General features: G+C 41.3%; 1 protein-coding gene across 1 annotated transcript in view; it reads right to left on the bottom strand.

Moving 5' to 3' along the window:
* Positions 1–4,900: 4,900 nt before the first annotated feature.
* GLP2R (glucagon-like peptide 2 receptor) overlaps positions 4,901–19,658 on the bottom strand; it is a 145,293-nt gene continuing 130,535 nt past the window's right edge. Inside the window, exons 12-13 of the mRNA XM_006898576.1 lie at positions 15,976–16,017; positions 4,901–5,239 (exon numbers count right to left, since the gene is read on the bottom strand). Coding sequence (XP_006898638.1) covers positions 4,901–5,239; positions 15,976–16,017 — 381 coding nt within the window. The remainder of the gene's footprint in view (positions 5,240–15,975; positions 16,018–19,658) is intronic.

Below are 19,658 nucleotides of genomic sequence, written 5' to 3'. Positions count from 1 at the left end.
TTTTTTTTTGGTTGCCATTTGCTTGGTATATTTTGTCCCATCCTTTAATTTTTAGTCTTTCTTTATCTACATTTTTCAGATGTGTCTCTTGTAGGCAACATATTGATGGATTTTGTTTTTTTGAAAATGTATTTCTAATGAGACTTCCAATCAGAGAGGATTACTTCTCCTTGGCTCTGATTGCCCATCTGCCCATCCCTGAACCATTTATCTGAGAAGATGTTGTGAGCCAAGCTTTCCTGCTTGCTTCTGGAACTGTGAATAGAGTCAGGACAACACAATCTTTATTGACTAAAAGTGAGAGATGTGTTGTTTCTCAAAGGTAAGGAGTTGTGCTGACAACCCCTAAAGGCACACAGTTCAAATCCACCAGCTGTTTCACAGTAGAAAAATGGAAAATCTCGTCCTGTGCAATTTATTGCCTTTGAAAACTTGCTGGAAGGTCAGCTATAGGTCAGTTCCAACTTGATGGTACATAACAACAACGTTAGTGCAATAGCAGATCTGTCTTAGAAATTCAACCAGAATGTTCCTTAGAAGGAAGGACAGTGATACTTTGTCCCTTACACCATGGGTATGTTATCAAGAGGGACCAGGCTCTGAAGAAGGACATTATGTTTGGAAAAGTAGAGGGGCTGTGAAAGAGAGAAAGAGCCTCAAGGAGTTGGATTGACACAGTGACTGAACAATAGGCTTAAGTACAGCAGAGATTGTATGGATGGTACAGGATCAGAGAGTAGTTCTGTTGAAATGAGCGTTGCTATGAGTCAGAGCTGATTCAACACCTACCAACAGTAAATTAGTGTCAGAAGGATGGGTTGTAGAAATAGATACCCACCAGAGTATTTAAGTTCTGATTGAAAGGCTGGGCATTCAGACCCACCCAGGAGGCATTCTGGAGGAAAGGCCTGAAAGTTCCTAACCCCCACAAAGCACAGCTCTACTCTCAGGGATCGCCCTGGGACAACTGGTGTGATAGATAACAAGTTTGACTTTTTGTGTGTTTGTTGTTTTAAACAGATCTTGGGGCATTTGCTGCGGGTTCTGGGGTAGAGTTCTCATCTTCCTTGAAACTCAGGTTTGACAAGTTTTAGTGGAGCTTCCTGACTGAGACAAGCGAGGAAGAAAAAGTCTGTGAGTGCTTCTGAGAACCAGCCAGGGCCCATCCTGTGGATCACAACCATGACAGAGGATAGTGCAGGGCCAGGCAGTGTTTGTTCACTTGTACATGGCATTCCCATGAACTGGAGGGCAACTCTACAGCAGTGAGCTACAAAGTGCTGCAGGTGAGGGTTTGGGTGTCTGGAATTCAGAGAGGTACTACAAGTTGCAATTGGCAATTGAAGTCTTCAATTGTGTCCCCTCTGCTGAACTTGGAGTTTTCAATGTTAATCCTATTATTAAATCCCTCAGGGACTAACAAAAATGACAGCACCTCAAACTACCCATACCATTTCAGTCAGGACCTCGGGGGTAAAGCCCAGCCATCAAGGTCTCTACAGAGCTTCTCCCAATGACTCTAATGGGTAGTTGGAGTTGAGAATACCTGAGCCTTCAAGGACATAGTACATGGACTGATCCAAGGACAGTCTAGTAAAGGCCAAGGTATACACTTACCTTCCTCCTCTTTGGTTTCTGGCCTCTGCCTCTGGTCCCTCCCCTTCTGCCCATCTTCTGGTTCCTGAGACAATGGACTCCCCAGTTCCCAGGATACACACCAAACCTTCCTCCCGCCACTGGCCTGGAACATGTGCCAGACTCTCCCAGCGCATGAAAGACCTTCAGCTGCAGTGAGGAACACGTGTGAAAGAAGTGACAAAACACACCAAAAATGGAGTAAGTATGATTTTAATAATCAGCAGGGCAGGGATGAGCAGAGTTAAGTATGCCACTCCGTGTGTGAGCGTGGGGCACAGAATCTATTTATATATGCTCTGAGAAATGATGTTCCTGGGTAACTGAATCCCAATAGGATTGGATGCTCCTAAGGGAAAAAGTCTGTTGTGTCACATTTGACCAAGCGTGTGAAACATCTACTCTGTGTGGAAGTTGTACAAGTGCAGGGAACTGAGAGGCTGGTAAGGAAAAGCAGAGACATTTGCAGTAAAGGGAAACATTGGAACTTGATCTTAAAGCTTGAACTACAGGTAAATCTGACAAGAAAAAATATACATTTGCTTCATTGTACATTTACCTGACTAAAGTTTTTCCTTCCATTCCTCCTCTTGCAAAGCAGGGTTACAATTAGGGCAAAGCTGGTAAACCCCTCACCATGGACTTAGAACTCAAGGGAGCGCCAAAAGTCTCAACAAATCACATTTCTAATGCTATATTTTAAAAGTACATTTTTTAAAATCCATGCAAAACATCATGATAAACAAGAACTAAAAACAAAACAAACATTTAAAACCCATTGGTGTTGAGTTGGAACCAACTCATAGCTGACCCTCCAGCTGGTTTTTGAGGCTATAAATTGTACAAGAAAAGACAGTCTTTTGTCTCCCTGGAGACACTGATAAATTCAAATCACCAGAGAGGCTCAGCCTTTGGGTTAACAGCATAACTCCCTATAGACTATATCACCAAAGCTCCTTCATTATAGCCAAATATCAAAACTTTAAATAGTGTCAGGATTCAACCATTAGATAACCGTTGTTCACTCTTTCTGTGTTAATTCCAGCCCTGGTTTTACTCCCCAAAACAAATGACAGCCCTGGAGGCAGAACTTTATCAGTTTGGTTCCCCTCCCCCTCCCCATCCTGTATTGTATTAAAATACATGATGACTAGGCATTTTTGGTATGTCTCTAAATTTGGCTCAAACAGCAAGCCTCACTCACCTCACTGTGGCCTTTGCTCTGCTGCAACATAGCCTTCACACTAGTTGCCAGATGAAACACATGATACCCAGTGAAATTTCAATTTCATGGGATGTATTTCTATTGGAATTGACTCAGAGCTGAACCTCTTGTGAATATTCGAGAGACTGTAAATTACATGGGAGGAGGTTATCTATCTTTCTCTTGCAGATAAGCTAGGGAACTCAAACCACCATAGAGATGCTATCTGTGGATTAACAGCACAAATCCCTACAGATTATGCCATCAGAACTTCTCTAGAGTTTTAAAATTTATACCCACAAATAAATCTTCATTGATTATCTGAAATTAAAACTAATGGGGTATTAAACTTAAATTCATTTTAATTGTGAAAACACTATGTATATTCTATTGTCTCTAACATAAGGCAGTCTTCAGTCATATGAAAACAACATACTCCATCCACGTACACATGCATGTTCACTCGATAAAAGACAACACAGCTGGGTATCAAAAGTTTTCCCAGGATGTTCCTCCCTTGACCTTCTCTTCACTTCTTGCCATTTCAGGAACTGAGTGTAGTCCTAACTACCAGGGTGCTCTTCATCTGTAGTACTTTCCCTCTTGTAAAGGTTAGGAGCCCAGCCATTGTTCTTCATGGGCAAGTAAATCTCACAATCTAACACTTGTGATTCCTGGTTTTCCGTGCTTCCCTCAGCACAGCCAGCTGCAATAGCAGTCTTATCTCCCTGTTCTGCAGAGGACTCTTATCAGATCGTGCAGGGCAAATATTCCAGAGCAAGACATATCTGTAAATGTGCCAACAGTAAACCAAAAATGACCAGGAAGCAATTCCTGCTTAGAGAATGAAAAGTGTGGAGAAGCCAACTCAGAAAGACAGGTAGCCATGAGGTGAGGAAAAGACCATTTCAAGGTGCAGAGGATCCCTAAGCTCCCTCATGGCCTGCCCAGGGATTTAAAAATGTAGACATGTGTCAGAATGACCTGATATGCTTTTGCAATTCCAAGTCCTGGCCACCATCCCAGACTCACTAGTTCAGAATTTCTGGTGGTAATCTAGGATTCTGCATTTTAAATATCTCCTAGGTGGCTTTCAACCACACTATAACCAACCTCAGATGAAGACAGAGTTTTGGGGCAGGGTAAAGAGAGAGATTCTGATTGGTCTCTGAGAGAGAGAGATAGACAGGAAGCTGTTCTCTGTACATGGGGCTCTCTCTTCCTATAGGCTCCATTCATTGGATTTACAATCACCTCCCAGGGGATGACCCATCCTGGACAACATGCCCACTGCAGTTAGGAGGATGCATGGGGCAGCAGGAAGTCAGGAGGTCTGGCACAGCCATTTTCCCACAAGTCACTCTACCCTTCCCATCCCTGTCCAGTATACGTGTCTATCTATATACTCACTCATAGACTGTTATCACTGTTCTTGCGTACTTGTAATTCTATTCACTTCTACTGTATTTAGCTGTGGACTCCTCCCCCCTGAGCACTTCCTCCACTTGTTCACTTGTTTTTCCATTGACCTTCCCTTTATTCTGGATTGCTTTCCTCTCCACACAGTACATGTCTACTCTCTAGTTAATTACTTACCCTTCTTTTCCTTCCAACCCTGGTAACCATTAAAGAATATTTTTCTTTAGGTATGGAAAAATATTTTCTTGATCTTTGACAATAGTGCTCTCACACAATACCTGTCCTTATTGGTTAATTTCGCTCAATACAACATCCTCCCTGTTGGTACATGTTATGCAGATTCATCATTATTCTTCAGTGTTGTATAATATTCTGTTGTGTATGTGTCATAGCTGGTTTATCCATTCATCTATTGGTGGCATGAGGCTGTATCCACCTCCTTGTCATTATAAATAGTGTTTTGGTGAACACAGGAATGTAGCACAGTCTTTTCCAAACAAAAGTATGAAAAACTCAAGACAGACATTGTGTTCCTGGGGGGACCAGGGAGATTTTGAAATCTCAACAATGTCTACTTAGCTGTCTCCTCCCTCCTCAGCCTGCTAAATGTCCCAGGAGCAGAGCCAAGAATAATCTCCTGCCCTAGATTTCACTCTCCTCCAGAATCTCCTCCACAGTGTTGGCAGGGGTGAAGTCTCCATCACTGCTCTCAGAAAGGTTGCTGCCCCGGGGCCAGGGAGCACGGTTTCCATGGGGCCGAGTGCCCACCTTGCCCAGGCCCCATGCAGCCAGGTGCAGGAGCTTTCCTCCGCTGCCAGGTGAGAGCTGCAGCTTCTGCATCATCCTGGTGCTGTTGTCCTCTGGGAAATTCTTGGGACATTTCCCCAGGAACCTGAAGTTCTTCCCCAGGAACCAGGCTCTGCAGCCTGACAGGTGGGCAAGCAGGAAGCGGGCCCAGTGCTTCCTCAGCTCAGACTTCACCTGCCAGATTAAGACAGGTGGGGTGAGTGTCTCGGAGTCCTCCAGTCATGTGTCCATTTAGCAAATATATATTCAATGGTAACCCTGTTCAACTACAGGGAAAGAAACCTTCTAATTGGGGAAACAAACAAAGAAAAGAAAAAAATAATACCATCAAAAACATGAGTAATTCAGATGGTGACAAGTGGTCAGTAGGCAGGACAACAGGGCAAAGAGATAAGACTTGAGATTTGGTGTTTCAGAAAGGGTTCTTTGGAGGTGGCATCTGAGTCTTGAGCTGCCTGATAAAGGAGAGTCAAAATGTGAAGATCCAGAAGCAGCAGTGGTGTGTGTAAGAGGCATAAGGAAGCATTTTGCTGTCAGAAACCTCACGTTCCACCTACATAGAGCTACCTGATAGTCTGATGTGCTGGGTCCATTAAAAGAATTACTTTCAGAATAACCTACATTTAGTCAATCAGATGATAGCACTGATAAGGCACTACAATTAAAATGTGGATTTGTTCTCCTAGTCTTGATTAAATGGGAGGGTTTGTGCAACTGTTATAATTTAATTCGATTAGATGGGGTCTGTCTTCTCCAAGGGTTATGTTTGGACTCTAGAAGGGATTGTATCTCCAGAATTAGGAGGAAATAGTTAGGCTTTCAGATCTATATTAGACATCAGCTTATAGCATAATAAAGGAGCTCTGATGACCTAATGACAAGGAGCTGTATTGCCATTCCAAAGGTTGTGGTGGTGGTTGTTATGTGCCATCAAGTCACCTGTGACTCATAGCAACCCTACATACAACAGCCCTAAACCATGCTCTATCCTGTGCCAAACTTACTGTCTCTGACACACCTACCCCCATTACCCCAGTCACTGAGTCAATCCATCTCATTGAGGGTCTTCCCCTCCTGTGCTGTTCCTCCACCCTCCCAAGCATGACATCCGTCTCCAAGGTCTAGTCCCTTCTTGCAACATGTCCGAAGTATGTCAGTTGAAGCTTCAGAATCCTTGCCTCCAAACAGCAGGCCTGGTCTCACTCTCTCTAGGATGAACCTGTTTATTCTCCTAGCAGTCCATGGTATATTCAATACTCTTCTCCAGCACCATAGTTCAAAGGCATCAATTCTCCTATCATCCCTTGTCATTGTCCAACTTTCTGATGTACAACAAGTACCTGCAAAGACTGACTTGGATCAGGAACACCTTAATCTCCAGAATGACATCATTGCTCTTCAGTACTTTGGGGAAGTCTCTGACAGCAGATTTTCCCAGTGCAATTTGTCTTTTCATTTCCTAGCTGCTGGTACAAACATACTCTGTGGGAAAGGGATGAATATTCTCCTCTTGTGTGATTTACGACCTCTGAAAACCTGCTAGAGGGTCAGTGATGAGTCACTTCTGACTTGAAGGCACATAACAACATCAATAAGAACAACAACAGCATAATAAGGGCCCTTGATATAATAAGTGGTTTGAGTTCAATTATGAGTTGAAAAGTTTGATAGTGTGAACACACCCAGTGGGGCTGAAGAAGAAAGAGCTGATGATCTATGACTTATAAAGATTACAGCCAAAAAAATTCTCTGGGACTCAGTTTTTTTCTGTCCTGCTTAGGGTTGCTATGGGCCAGAATCATCCTCATTTAAGATCATAATTAATATAAGTTGTGGTTTGTTTTGGTTACATGAGACCCTAGTGTTCGAGAAAGAGTCTTGAAGAGAAGAACAAAACGGATATCAAGAGTTGAACCAATACTGTTTCTAAATTGAGATATGTCAATATCTATAAGGAGTTGATTCCAGGGTACCATGGATGATGCCACCATCTGAGAGATGCTCAACTTTCTCATAGATTACTTATAATGCCTGTTGTTGTGTGCTGTCAAGTCAGAACTTACTCATAGCTGACCCTCCAGCAGGGTTTCAGAGGCAGTTAATTGCAGGGGAGAAGACTGACTATCCTTCTCCCAAGGAGAAACTATTGGATTTCAACCAACATCCTTTCAGGATTGCAGCACAGTTTCTGACCTCATAATGCCCCCTAAAATGTAAATGTTGGGTAAATCATACTTTATGCACCCTCAGATGAGCAATGACTAAAGATGACAGAAGAAAAATCAAAGTCTTTGAGTTGGGGTCCTGGAGAAGTGAACTGAACTGCTAGGAGGACAAACAGGTTTGCCCTGGAGAAGGAGAAACCAAGTTGTTCCTTGGAGGCAAGGATTTTGAGGCTCCATCTCACATACTTTGAGCATATTGCCAGAGGTACCAGTCCTTGGAGAAGGACATCATGTTTGGATGAGTGGAGGAACAGTGCAGGAGAGGAAGACACTGGATGAGATGGATTGGCACAGTAGCTGGGGTAATAAGAGTAGGTGCATCAGAGATAGTAAGATTGGTTCAGGATAGGGCAGGATTCAGAGCTATTGTGCACAGGGTCACTACAAGTCATAGGCAACTTGACGGCACCTAACAAAAACTTAGCCTTTGAGGAATTGCTTCAACCACTTTGCCTTTTTCTCCATGAATATTTTCAATCCATGGTTGGTTGAATCCATGAATGTGGAACACTCAGATAGGAAGGTTTGACAATAGAGCATTTATTGATCACTTCTGCTTTTCAGAGAGTTGAAAATTAATAATATCATTTAATTCATAATAACACAAAATTGAAAATGTCATGAAGAAGAAAATAAAATCCCTGGCTCAGGTGGCACCAGAGAGTTCTACCAAACATTCAGAGAACAGCTGACACCAATTCTATCTACTGAAACTGTTCCAGAACATAGAAAGGGAAGGTCTCTAATTCATTTTATAAAGTCAGCACAGCCCTGATACCAAAGCCAGAAAAAACATACCACAAAAAAAGAAAATTATAGAAAAGTATCCTTCATGAATATAAATTATAGATAAATATCCCACACAAATTCTCAACAAAATTCTAATTAATAGAATTCAATAGAATATAAAAAAATAATAATACTTCACAATGAGTTGGTATTCATAGCACAGTGTAGCACCAGAAAATTAGTGTGGCAATTCAGTGTTAAAGAAGTTATCCATGTAATTTACTACATAAATAAAAGGAAAATAATTGCATGATCATCTCAATAGATGCAGAAAAGGCATTTGCTGAAAATCTAACATCCTTTTAGCTAAATACAAATAGTAGGGAAATTCTTCCAAAAGCCAACATTCTTTTCAATGGAGAGAGATTGAAAGCATCTCCCTTGAAAATAGGAATGAGAAAAGGATCCCCATTACCCTATTATCACTTTTATTCAATATTGTACTGGAAGTCTTGCTAGAGCAAAAAGGCAAGAAAGAAGGTAACAACTCACTTGTGTTTATTGTGGGTATCAAGACCAGCAAACACCAGATCAAACAAGCCAAGAGGCAGCTCTGTGACACTGATGTGGCCAGAGTCAACGCCTTCATCAGGCCTAAAGGCCAGTAGAGGGCTCTACTAGCTCCAGACTATGATGCCTCAGAGGTTGTCAATAAAATTGGGATCATCTGAGTCCAGATGGCTAATTCTAAATATAAATGGTTCTATTGCACACGAAAACCACCAAACCCAAATTGTTAGGAAGAAGTAAAACCATTTCTATTCACAGATGGCATAAAGAGGAGAAAGTTACTGGAATGAGTAGAGGGATTTAGCAAAGTAGGATACACTTGATCAATATGTGAAAATTAGTTGGGGGGAGGAGGCAGAAGGGGGTCAGGGGAAGGGAGGGGGAGGAGGTGACTCGAGCATTTGAACACAAGCGAGAGGATCATGACATTTTAGAATTAAGGGCGGTGGGGGAGGGGGGGTAGAAAATTAGTTGGATTCCTCTACAACAGCAAGGAGAACTCCAGAAAGGAAACCAAGAAAACAATAACTTTCACAACACTCCTCAAAAGGATAAAATATCTAAGAATAAAATGACCCAAGGATGTAAAAGAACTATACAAGGTAATAAGAAAACATAACTGCAAGAAGGCCAGAAGAGGCCACAGAAAAGGAAATGCATACCATACTTATGGATTGGAAGACTCAACATCATGAAAATGTCAATCATATCCAGAGTAATCTATATAGATAAGGCAGTCTTGATCCAAATCTCAAAAGCATTCTTTAACAAAATGAAAAAAACTAATCTTTATATGGAAAGGAAAGAGACTCTGAGTAGGCTAAATAATTATTGAAGAAGATGAACAAAGTAGGAGACCTCAGTCTCAAATCTCACAACTTGGCCATAGGAGTAAAAAAAGCCCAGTATTGGTTCAATGACAAGCACATAGACAAAAGGAACAGAATTGAGAACCAGAAGAAAATCCATTCAGCTATTGAAAGCTGATCTTTAAGAAAGGGTTAAAATTCATTTAATGAGAATGGTTTTTTAAATAAATGGTGCTGACAAAACTGTATATCCATTTGCAGAAAAACATGATCCATATCTTACACCAAATGAAAAAAAAAAAAACACCTCAAAATAAATCAAAACCTTAATGTGAAACCTGGAAGAAAGCACAGGGACAAAGCTAGTGATCTTAATTTATATACTATCAAACATAATTATAAGTTCACAAACAACAGAAGATAAAATAGATAACTTGGGCCTCATAAAAAGTATATATGTAATTGTCTTTAAGTCAATTAAATGATGACAACTGAAAAAAAAGGAAGAAAAAAAAAGAGTTCCTCAAAGTAATTGTGTACTTGGGATCTACTACTCTACTTGGTTGAACATATGTATTATCATTTTGACAGCCTATTGGGTTTTAATAATAAAGTTCTGTCTTCATCAAATTAAAAAAAAAGTATATATGTATGCTCAGAAAAAGATTTCATCAGAAAAGGAAAGGAGAATCTACAGACTGAGGAAAAATTCTTGGCAATGACATATGTGATAAGAATCTAATGTCTAAAATATGCAGAGGACATTAACACCTGAGCAACAAAAATATTAGTAATCTAATCATAAATGGACAAAAGAATATGAACAAGTTGTTGTTGTTGTTAAGTGCCATCGAGTCGTAGATAACTCATAATGACCTTACAAATGAAAGATCTGAACACTTGTATAACTTTCATTGTTTCTCCAAGTTCATAGAGTTTCCAGAGGCAAGTTGTTTCAGAAGTGGATGCCACTCCTGTTTCCAAGTTTGTTTTAATTGGGGAGCTTCATCAAACACTGTCCACCATGGGTAACCATTAATGCATTTGACACATCAGTGCTAGTGTTCAGCATCACAGCAACTAGGGTTACCTCTGTACAGCAAATGGACAGATCAGTGCTATACCACTTAAAAGAATGTTTGACCCAAAACCAAACCAATTTAAACCAGGCTTGAACAAGTATATTACCCAAATAAGATATTCAGCTGGCTAACAAATGCATGAAGAGAAGCTCACAATCATTATTAGCCATTGTGCGCGTTATTGTTGTTAGGTGTCATCAAGTTGACTACAACTCATAGCAACCCTGTGAACAACAGATCTAAACACTGTCTTTTCCTGTGCCATTCCCACAGTCTGATATACTTCAGCCCATTGCTGCAGTCACTGTAGCAATCTATCTTGTTGAAAATTGTCCTCTTCTTCACTGACCTTCCCAAGTAGCATGTCCTCTTTCCACTTCACCTTTCCAAGTATAATGTCCACCAAGGAATAGCCTCTCCTAACAAAATGGCCAACGTACGTGAGATGGAGCTTCATCATTCCTTCCAAGGAGCAATTTGGCAGCTCTGAGACATATCTGTTTCTTCTTTTGGAAGTCCATGGGATATTTAGCACTCTTCTTCAACATCACAGCTCAAAGGCCTCAACTTTTCTTCTGTCATCCTTAATCATTGTCCAGCTCTCAGATGCATAGCAAGTGATTGAAAAGACCATGTCCTGAATTAGGTGCACCTTAGTCCTCAAACTGACATGGTTGCTCCTCAATAATTTGGAGAGATCGCTGACTGCAGACTTTCCCAGTGCAATACATCTCCTTATTTCCTGACAATTGGTACCAAGGGTTTTGAATGTGGATCCAAGTAAGATGAAGTCATTGACAGTTTCAATATTTTCTTCATCTATTATTATGTTGCCTATTGGACCAGTGGTGAGAATTTTTGTTTTCTTGATGTTGAGATACAATCTACATTGAATGGTGTATTCTTTGATCTTCTCCAGCAAATGCTTCAAGTCTTCCTGGCTTTGAGCAAGTAAAGTTGTGTCATCTGCATAATGTAGCTAACATCTGTATAATGTAGCTTGTTAATGAGTCTTCCTCTGATTCTGATGCCACACTTCACTGAGCCCAACTTCTTGAATAATTTGCTCAGCATACATGTTGAAGAGGCATCGAGAAAGAATACAACCCTAACACACACTCTTCCTGATTTTAAACCATGCAGTGTTCCCTTGCTCCATTTGGACAACAGTTTGTTGATCTAAGCATAGATTTTGCATGAGTACTATTAAATGGTCTGCGATTCTATTTTCAAAGTTAGCGATAACTTGTTATGATTCACGCAGTCAAATACCTTTGCATAGTGAATAAAGCACAAATAGACATTCTTCTGGCATTCTTAGCTTTCAGCCAGGATCCATATGACAGCAGCACTGATATCCCTGGTGTCATAGTCTCTTCTAAACCAAGCTTGAACTTCTGGAATTTCTCTATGTACTGTTTTAGCCATTTTTAAATGATCTTCAGCAGTATTTTTCTTGCATGTGATATTAATTATATGTTTTATCATTTTCACATTCTGTTGGATCACTTTCCTTGGGAATGGGAACAAATATGACTCTCTTCCAGTCAATTGGCAGAGCAGCTGTCCTCCAAATTTCCTGTCATAAAATTTTAACTCAATCTGCATGCTGAACATATATCTAGAGAAGCTGGACTCTATGGGGAAAAATATGAAATCAGGATGGGGGAAAACTTATCAACAACTTGCATTATGCAGATGACACAACATTTCTTGCTGAGAGTGAGAATCACTCGAAATGCTTGGTGCAAAAGATCAAAGACTACAGCTTCCAATGTGGATTACATCTCAACTTTAAGAAGACAAAAAGCCTCACCACTAAGCTGATAGGCAACATCATGATAGACAGAGAAAAGACTGAAATTGTCAGTGACTTCCTCTCCCTTGGATCCACCCCTTTGGTATTAGCAGTCAAGAAATCAAAAGATGTACTGCACTGGTAAGGTCTGCTGTCAAGGACCTCTCCAAAGTACTGAGGAGCAATTATATCAGTTTGAAGACTAAGGCACATTGATTCAAGCCATGGTCTTTTCAATCACTTACATCTAAGAGCTTGACAATGAATAAAGATGACATAAGAAAAATCAATGCCTTTGAGTTGTGGTGTTAGAGAAGAGTACAGAATACCCATGGACTGTTAAAATAACAAAAAGGTATGTCGTAGAGAAAGTGCAGCCACAGTGTTCATTAGAGTCAAGGATGGTGAAGCTTCATCTCACATACTGAAAGCATGCTGCTAGAAAGGGGTATTCCTTGGAAAAGGACATCATGCTGAGAAAGGTGGAAGATCAATGAGAAAGACCCTCAACAAGACAGATTGACACAGTGACTGCAGCAATGGGCTCAAGTATACTAGAAATGATGAGGATGGCACAGGATAGGACATGGTTCTGATCTTCTGGTTCATAGAATTACCATGAGTTGTACTCAACTCAATGGCACATAAAAACAACAACAAAACACACACTCACACATATATACACTTGTATAGGCTGTGTGTATACACACACAAGAATATAACAGAGGGCACAAATATAGAAATTTTTAGATCTATCCAAGCACTTCACAAGACTGAGCTCATAAAGACAAAATTCTACACCCTAGTTTGGTGAGCTGTGTCTGGAGTCATAAAACCTTGTGAATAGCTATCTATTTGCCTCTTTCCATTTAGAGCAAGGAAAGTGAAGGAAACTAAGTACTCAACTAAGCAATAGTCCACAGGCCATAACTGCCCATACAAACCACAGCCTCCTACTGACCAAGATCAGAAGTATTACATGATGCCCAGCTACCACCACCAACCACTCTGATTAGGGTCACAGTAGAAGAGCCTGGTAAGAATTGGAGCAAAATATAGAACAAAACTCAAAGTCGGGAAGGGGGCGGGGTATGTGCTTTTGTTGTGTACATCTAGTCAGAGGTGACACACTGCTAACCCTCCAGTGGGTTTGCAGAAGCAGTTTATCGCATAGGAGGAAATTGTCCATCCTTCTCCTGCATATATAGATGTAGATTATAGAGAGATAGAAATAGAGATGATAGAGGATAGATGATAGATAGATAGATAGATAGATAGATAGATAGATAGATAGATATAGATAGATCTAGATCTAGATATATAATATGACTTACTCATTGATATATACTAAAGGAGCTCGCAAGACTGGTGCTTGAAGACACCTGGAACCAAAATCACTCCCTGGGGTTCTCTTTCAGTCCAATAAGAAATAGGCCTATGAAATAAACAATAGCACTGAGCCTAAGGATGTGCTCCTTAGGACAATTAACTATGAGAGACCAAACAAGTAGCATTTACCCCAAAGCAAAGAGAAGGATAGGGAAATCAGAAGGAAGGTGGAAAATGGAGAGAGTGCTGGTATACTGGGAAGGTAGCAAGCTATGCTACAAAACAGTTAGTATATGAATTGTTGAATGAGAAATAAATGTGCTGTGCAAACTTCCACCTAAAACAAAATATTCGTTGTTGTTGTTTTTTTTTAAAAAAAATCTCATGAGCCTTGCCCTAATTCAAGCAATGATCATGGCAGTATTGGTACAATGACAGCTCCACAGACCAGTGGAATAGAACTGAACCCAGAAGTAAATCCATTCGCCCACAGATAGATTGTATTTGATAATGAAATGAAATCCATTAAGCAGTGCAAAATCAGTCCCTTTAACCAAACAGTGCTGACCAAACTGGATATCCACTTATTAAAAAAAAGAAAACAAGATCTACACTTCATACCATACTAACAGACTAATTTGAGATGGATAAACGATCTAAATTTGAAAAACTAAACTATAAAGATAATCAAGAAAAATGAGGGCTAACTCTGGGGTCCTAATATATGGCATAAACATAGTATGAAAAATAACCAAAAATGCACAAAACAATAGAAGTCAAACTATACAATCTTCTAAAAATGAAATCCTTATTGAAAAAAATTAAATCCTTATTGCATCAAAAGACTTCTCTAAAACCGTAATACAAGATGTACAGATTGGGAAAAATATTTGGAAATGACATATTCAACAAGGGACTCATCTTTAAAATGGACAGAAAACTCCAGTATTTCAACAATAAAATATAAATGCACAGCGGACACCAAAAAAAAAGATATTTCACCAAAGAAGATAAATTCATATGGCCAGCAAACACATGAAGAAATTCCCAAGATCATCAGTTACTATTGTTAGTGTTTTGTACCAAGTTGGAATTGACTCAAAGCTGACCCTCCAGTGGGTTTTCAGAAGCAATTACACAGGAAAAGAGATTTCCCATCTTCCTCTCACAAAGCAGCTGGTAGATTCAAACTTTGGATTTGTATTTCTCCTCACCAGAAAAATGCAAATCAAAGCAACAATGAGATACCATCTCACTCAAGTAACAACACGGTTCTGTTATTGTTAAACGTCATTGTGTGGACAACAACTCATGAACAACAGATCTGAATCTTGTCCTGTGCCATCCTCACAATTCTAGCATGCTCGAGCCCACTGTTGAAGCCATAACGTCACTCCAGCTTATTGAGGATCCTCCTCTCCTTTTCTGACCTTCATCTTTCCCAACACAGTATCTTTTTCCAAAGACTAGGGCCTCCTGACAACATGGTCAAAGTACGTAGAATACTTTGGACCAGCAAAAAGAGCAAAGTTTAAGAAGACAAAACAAAGAAAGGATGTGGAGAGACTGAATTTTCTTGTACTGCTGGTGGGAATGCGGAATGGTGCAAACACTACAGAGAACCAGCTGGCACTTCCTTAAAGATCTGGGAACAAAAATACACTTGATCCAGTAAGCTCACTAGAAGGCACATAAGCTAAAGAAATTAGAGCTGGGAAATGAAACTGTGTCCATCATCACATGAATGGATAAAAATGATGGTACATGCACACAACAGAATACTATACAGCATAAAGGAAAATGAAGAATTTGTGAAACCCTGTAGAAAGTAGATTAATCTGGGAAACATTGTATTATGATTATAAGAAGATCAGGAAAAGTTTATACACTGGGAGAATCGTTCTTTGGTAGCTACCAAGAAGGGGAGGGGAGAAAGAGAAGAGGAAAAATCAGTGCTTAGAAAGGGAAAAGCAATATACATTAAGGCATGATCAGCACAAAATACTAGGAAAAGGGAACACAGAGGTGCAAAGAGATTCAGATGCCATTGCAAATATTATTACATGCCTAAGCCTGAATGATCAGTAACAATGAGGATCAGATATTGAGTATTCCCAGTATGTCTCCACTGGGACCAGACCTGAGATCTGAGTTTCTTCACAGCCCCTCCCATTTCTGCTCCATCACCACCTCCCCGCCCCCTGCTCCATGTGCCTCAGACTCCTGCCCTGCAGGATCACCACACAATCCTGCCCCGGTACATGCTGGTCATGGCATGTGCCCCAGCACACCATCAGACAGACACCTCCAGGTTATTAGGACCCCAGTGCCAGTCTGCAATACAGCTGGAATAGTGTAGAAGACATACCTCTCCATTGGCAAAGCAGTACAGGAAGGCCACAAGGAGTCCCTGGAACGAGAGGAAGAAGTGATGTAAAATTGGACTCAGTAGAGGACGTCTCTGGGAGTTACAAAAACGACCAAGACTCACTGCCACTGAGTCGGTTCCAACTCACTGCTGACCCTCCGGTGGGTTTCCAGGGCTAATATATTACACTGGAAGAGGTTGCTCATCTTTCTTGGAGCGGTTGGTGGATTCGAAATTCTAGAAAAGTACAGCCTCTGAGTCAGCATCTCAATTCACTACAGACTACAGCAAACAGAGCTCGCTTTGGGGAAAGCTACTAGGAGAGTCTAAAGGCCTATCCTAGAACAAAGAGCCCCAGTAAAGGCATGCAATTCCAGTGCTTCTGCCAGCGTGGGCTCATCATGCTGGTTGCACTGACCTGAATCCGCATGGGTCTCTTCCTCTTGTTCTGACATCCATCACCCACTATCAATCTACCCATTGATTCAGGGGCTCGTAGGTACTCATGGGTGATCACAGCTATTGCTGTTTTTATTATGTGCTGTTGAGTCGACTATGACTCATAGAGACCCTGTGAACAATAGCTCTGAGCCCTTCCCTGTCCTGAGCCAACGTCCATGTTTCCAACACACCTGGCCGCATTGCCACAGTCACTCTGCCAATCCATTTCATCCTCTTCCTCTCTTGTGCTGACCTTTCATCCTTGCATGCAGGTGTTCTTCTCCAAGGACTTGTCCCTTCCTGGCAACAAGCTCAAAGTATGTGAGATTGAGAAGTGTTCATAGTTGTTGTTATTGTGTACCATTGAATTAGAATCAACCCACAGCTGACCCTCCAGTGGATTTTCATAGGCAGTTTAATTACACAAGAGGAGATTGCTCATCCTTCTCCCACAGAGCAGCTGCTGGATTCGAACCACACATGTGTTCATAGTTGTTGTTGTTGTGTACTGCTGAATTGGAATTGACCCACAGCTGACCATCTGGCAGATTTTCAGAGGTAATTGTATGGGAGGAGAGTATCCATCCTTCCATAGAGCAGCTGATGGATTTGAACTGTGCGCCTTGGGGATTGCAGGACAGCTTCTAACACCTAGGCCACCAGAGTTCCCTTGTGCTCATAGTAATGTCTGTAGTAGGGTGATTAAACTCCTAGGAACCTGCATCATTCAATTGCACAAATACTGCATAGGGACTCTGTGCAATCAGTGTCCTACTTTCACTTATCCTAGTTGGCTTTTCCTTGCAGAAATGGGCTCTCCCTATTCTCTGGGCTTCTGGTTGAGCTGTCAATCATGTGGTACCCATGTTACAGGAAGACCCTCACCATAGTAATCTGTTAAATAGGCATGTGACTATGAGGCATGTGACTCCACAAGGTTAATGAGGGGTTCTTTTCACTGTCAAAGAAAAGAGGGTTGTTTGTAACCTTTTCTCTGGTTTTCAATGGCATAAATGTGGAAATACTGATAGCATTTCCCCAGCTATACAGAGAAAGACTGTCTGGGGAGGAAACCAACACAGAGAAAAGCAGAGGCAGGCAGAGATGGTTCCTACCGGTTTCTGGTGATTCTGTTTCAGTACCTGGGTCTGATTAATGTCTGATGCTGAAATTTTCATTTATTTGATGCAATAAATATCTTTGCCTTAACTCAGAAAGTTTTTTTTAAAAGCAAATTCAGATCACTTTACTCCAGTGGTATTCTATAGAAAAAAATACATTTCCTAGCATTTGCTGCAGAAGGTCAAGGACTGCAATCTTTACTATGGATTGTATGTGTCAATGTTAAGAAAAAGAAGACTCCCACCACCTGGGCCAATTGACAGCATCATGACAGATGACGAAGAGATTTAGAGGTTCAACAATTTCATCTTGCTCAGGTCCACAATCAACACTCTTGGCATCAGCAGTCAGGAAATGAAAAGATTAATTGCCTTGGGAAAGTCTGCTGTCAGAGACCTCCTCAGAGTGCTGAAGAAAGAGCAACAGTGTCAATCTAAAGACTACGGTGTACCTGATCCAAGCTATGGTCTTCACAATCACTTGCTATGCATCTGAGAGCTGGGCAATGACTAAGGATGACAGAAGCATCAATGCCTTTGAGTTGTGGTGCTCGAGAAGAGTATTGAACATACCATGGACTGACAAGAGAACTAACAAGTCTGTCCTGGAAAGGGCAAAACCAGATATACTTTGGGCATGTTGCCAGGAGGGACCAGTCCTTGGAGAAGGACCTCATGCTTAGAAAAATAGAAGGTCTCCACAGGAAAAGAAGACCCTGGATGAGACGAGTAGACACAGAGACTGGTAATCGGGACAAGTATGTCAGAGACGGTGAGATTGTCTCAAGATAGGGCAGGGTTCATAGCTATTGTTCATGGGGGTGCTATGAGTCGTGACTGATGCAACAGCACATAACAACAACACATGTGAAAGGTTCTGGATGATCTAGGCTTTAACTCCAACATCATTCATAAGAGAGGTCCACCATGATCTCCCAGTTCTTGGTAACCACTCCAATAGCTATCACAATGCTCTGTTTCATATTCTTCATGCCACCAGAATTGTATTATCATTGATTTGTTTATTTGATTGCTGTCTTTCCCTCTCTCCAAGTCCCAGCAAGACCAGCACATTCATCTAGTCACCCACTGCCTGGTCACCAGCACGGGTGAACCAGTATCAGCAAAGGAAGGGAACTGTTTCCCACCATGTGTACACAGTCAGATCATTTCTAAGCCACCACAGCTCAATTCGAGTGCCACTGTGCTTCCAATGTTAAGAATCATGGACCCAGGGATCATGACTGAAACATCAAGCCCGCCTTTATATGACATGTTCATTTATGGAGTGTTTTTGTTAGGGAAATTGCATGAAGAGGATAATCTCTTGGAGCTGAAAATTTCCCTGGATTCTCTGTTAATTGCTTGAAGTCTGGAATCAACACTTCTTAGCATTTCTTCCCTGATGTAAACCAGACACCTGATCATTCTGCTTTATTAGCCCTCGCCTGTGATGACCTTCATGCCTTTCCCTAATCGATGTGGGGGTCTGTGAACATGGGTTGTGCGACACATATACTGAAGCCGGATGTGTGTGCAAGACTCAAATGCTTAGATGTTTGTGAGAATAATCACATAAAAAGCCAAGAGATCATAAGCAAGGAAGACACTTCAAACTAGAGGGTGAAGCTGCCATCTCTAATCTCTTTTGCAGTATTTCTCTCACTCAAGTCCCTGATAAGGAAGGCTTGGTGGGGCAAGGAGCTAAGACGAAAAAGGATTGTTGACCTGGGCTAGGGGTGGGGATTTTATGTTCACCTTGTTCAATCTGTCCACCCTGGAGCTGGGTACTCCGGACTAGAATTGATTATGACACAGCTGTCGCGGCTCATGGTGACCCTGTGTGTCAGAGCTGAGCTGGACTCCACAGAGTTTCAGTGGCTCATTTTTTTTTTCAGAAATGGATCACCAGGCCTTTCTTCCAAAGTGCTTCTGGGTGGACTTAACCTCTCCCCTCCAAGAACTGCTCCTCCTGGGCACCACGCCAACTCTCACAGCACCACTTAGACACTAGGATTCTGCCCACTGGTGTGGAATCCCTCTTACCTGATGCACCTAGACATCTACATAATGCTTCCGTTTAATGATCTTCACACACACGTTCTCACTGAAGGTTCCTGT

This window comes from Elephantulus edwardii, unplaced genomic scaffold, assembly GCF_000299155.1.
Source record: "Elephantulus edwardii isolate Elephantulus edwardi_28Jun2011 unplaced genomic scaffold, EleEdw1.0 scaffold00233, whole genome shotgun sequence".
Lineage (NCBI taxonomy): Eukaryota > Metazoa > Chordata > Mammalia > Macroscelidea > Macroscelididae > Elephantulus > Elephantulus edwardii.
This window is presented reverse-complemented; position numbering and strand designations above follow the sequence as displayed.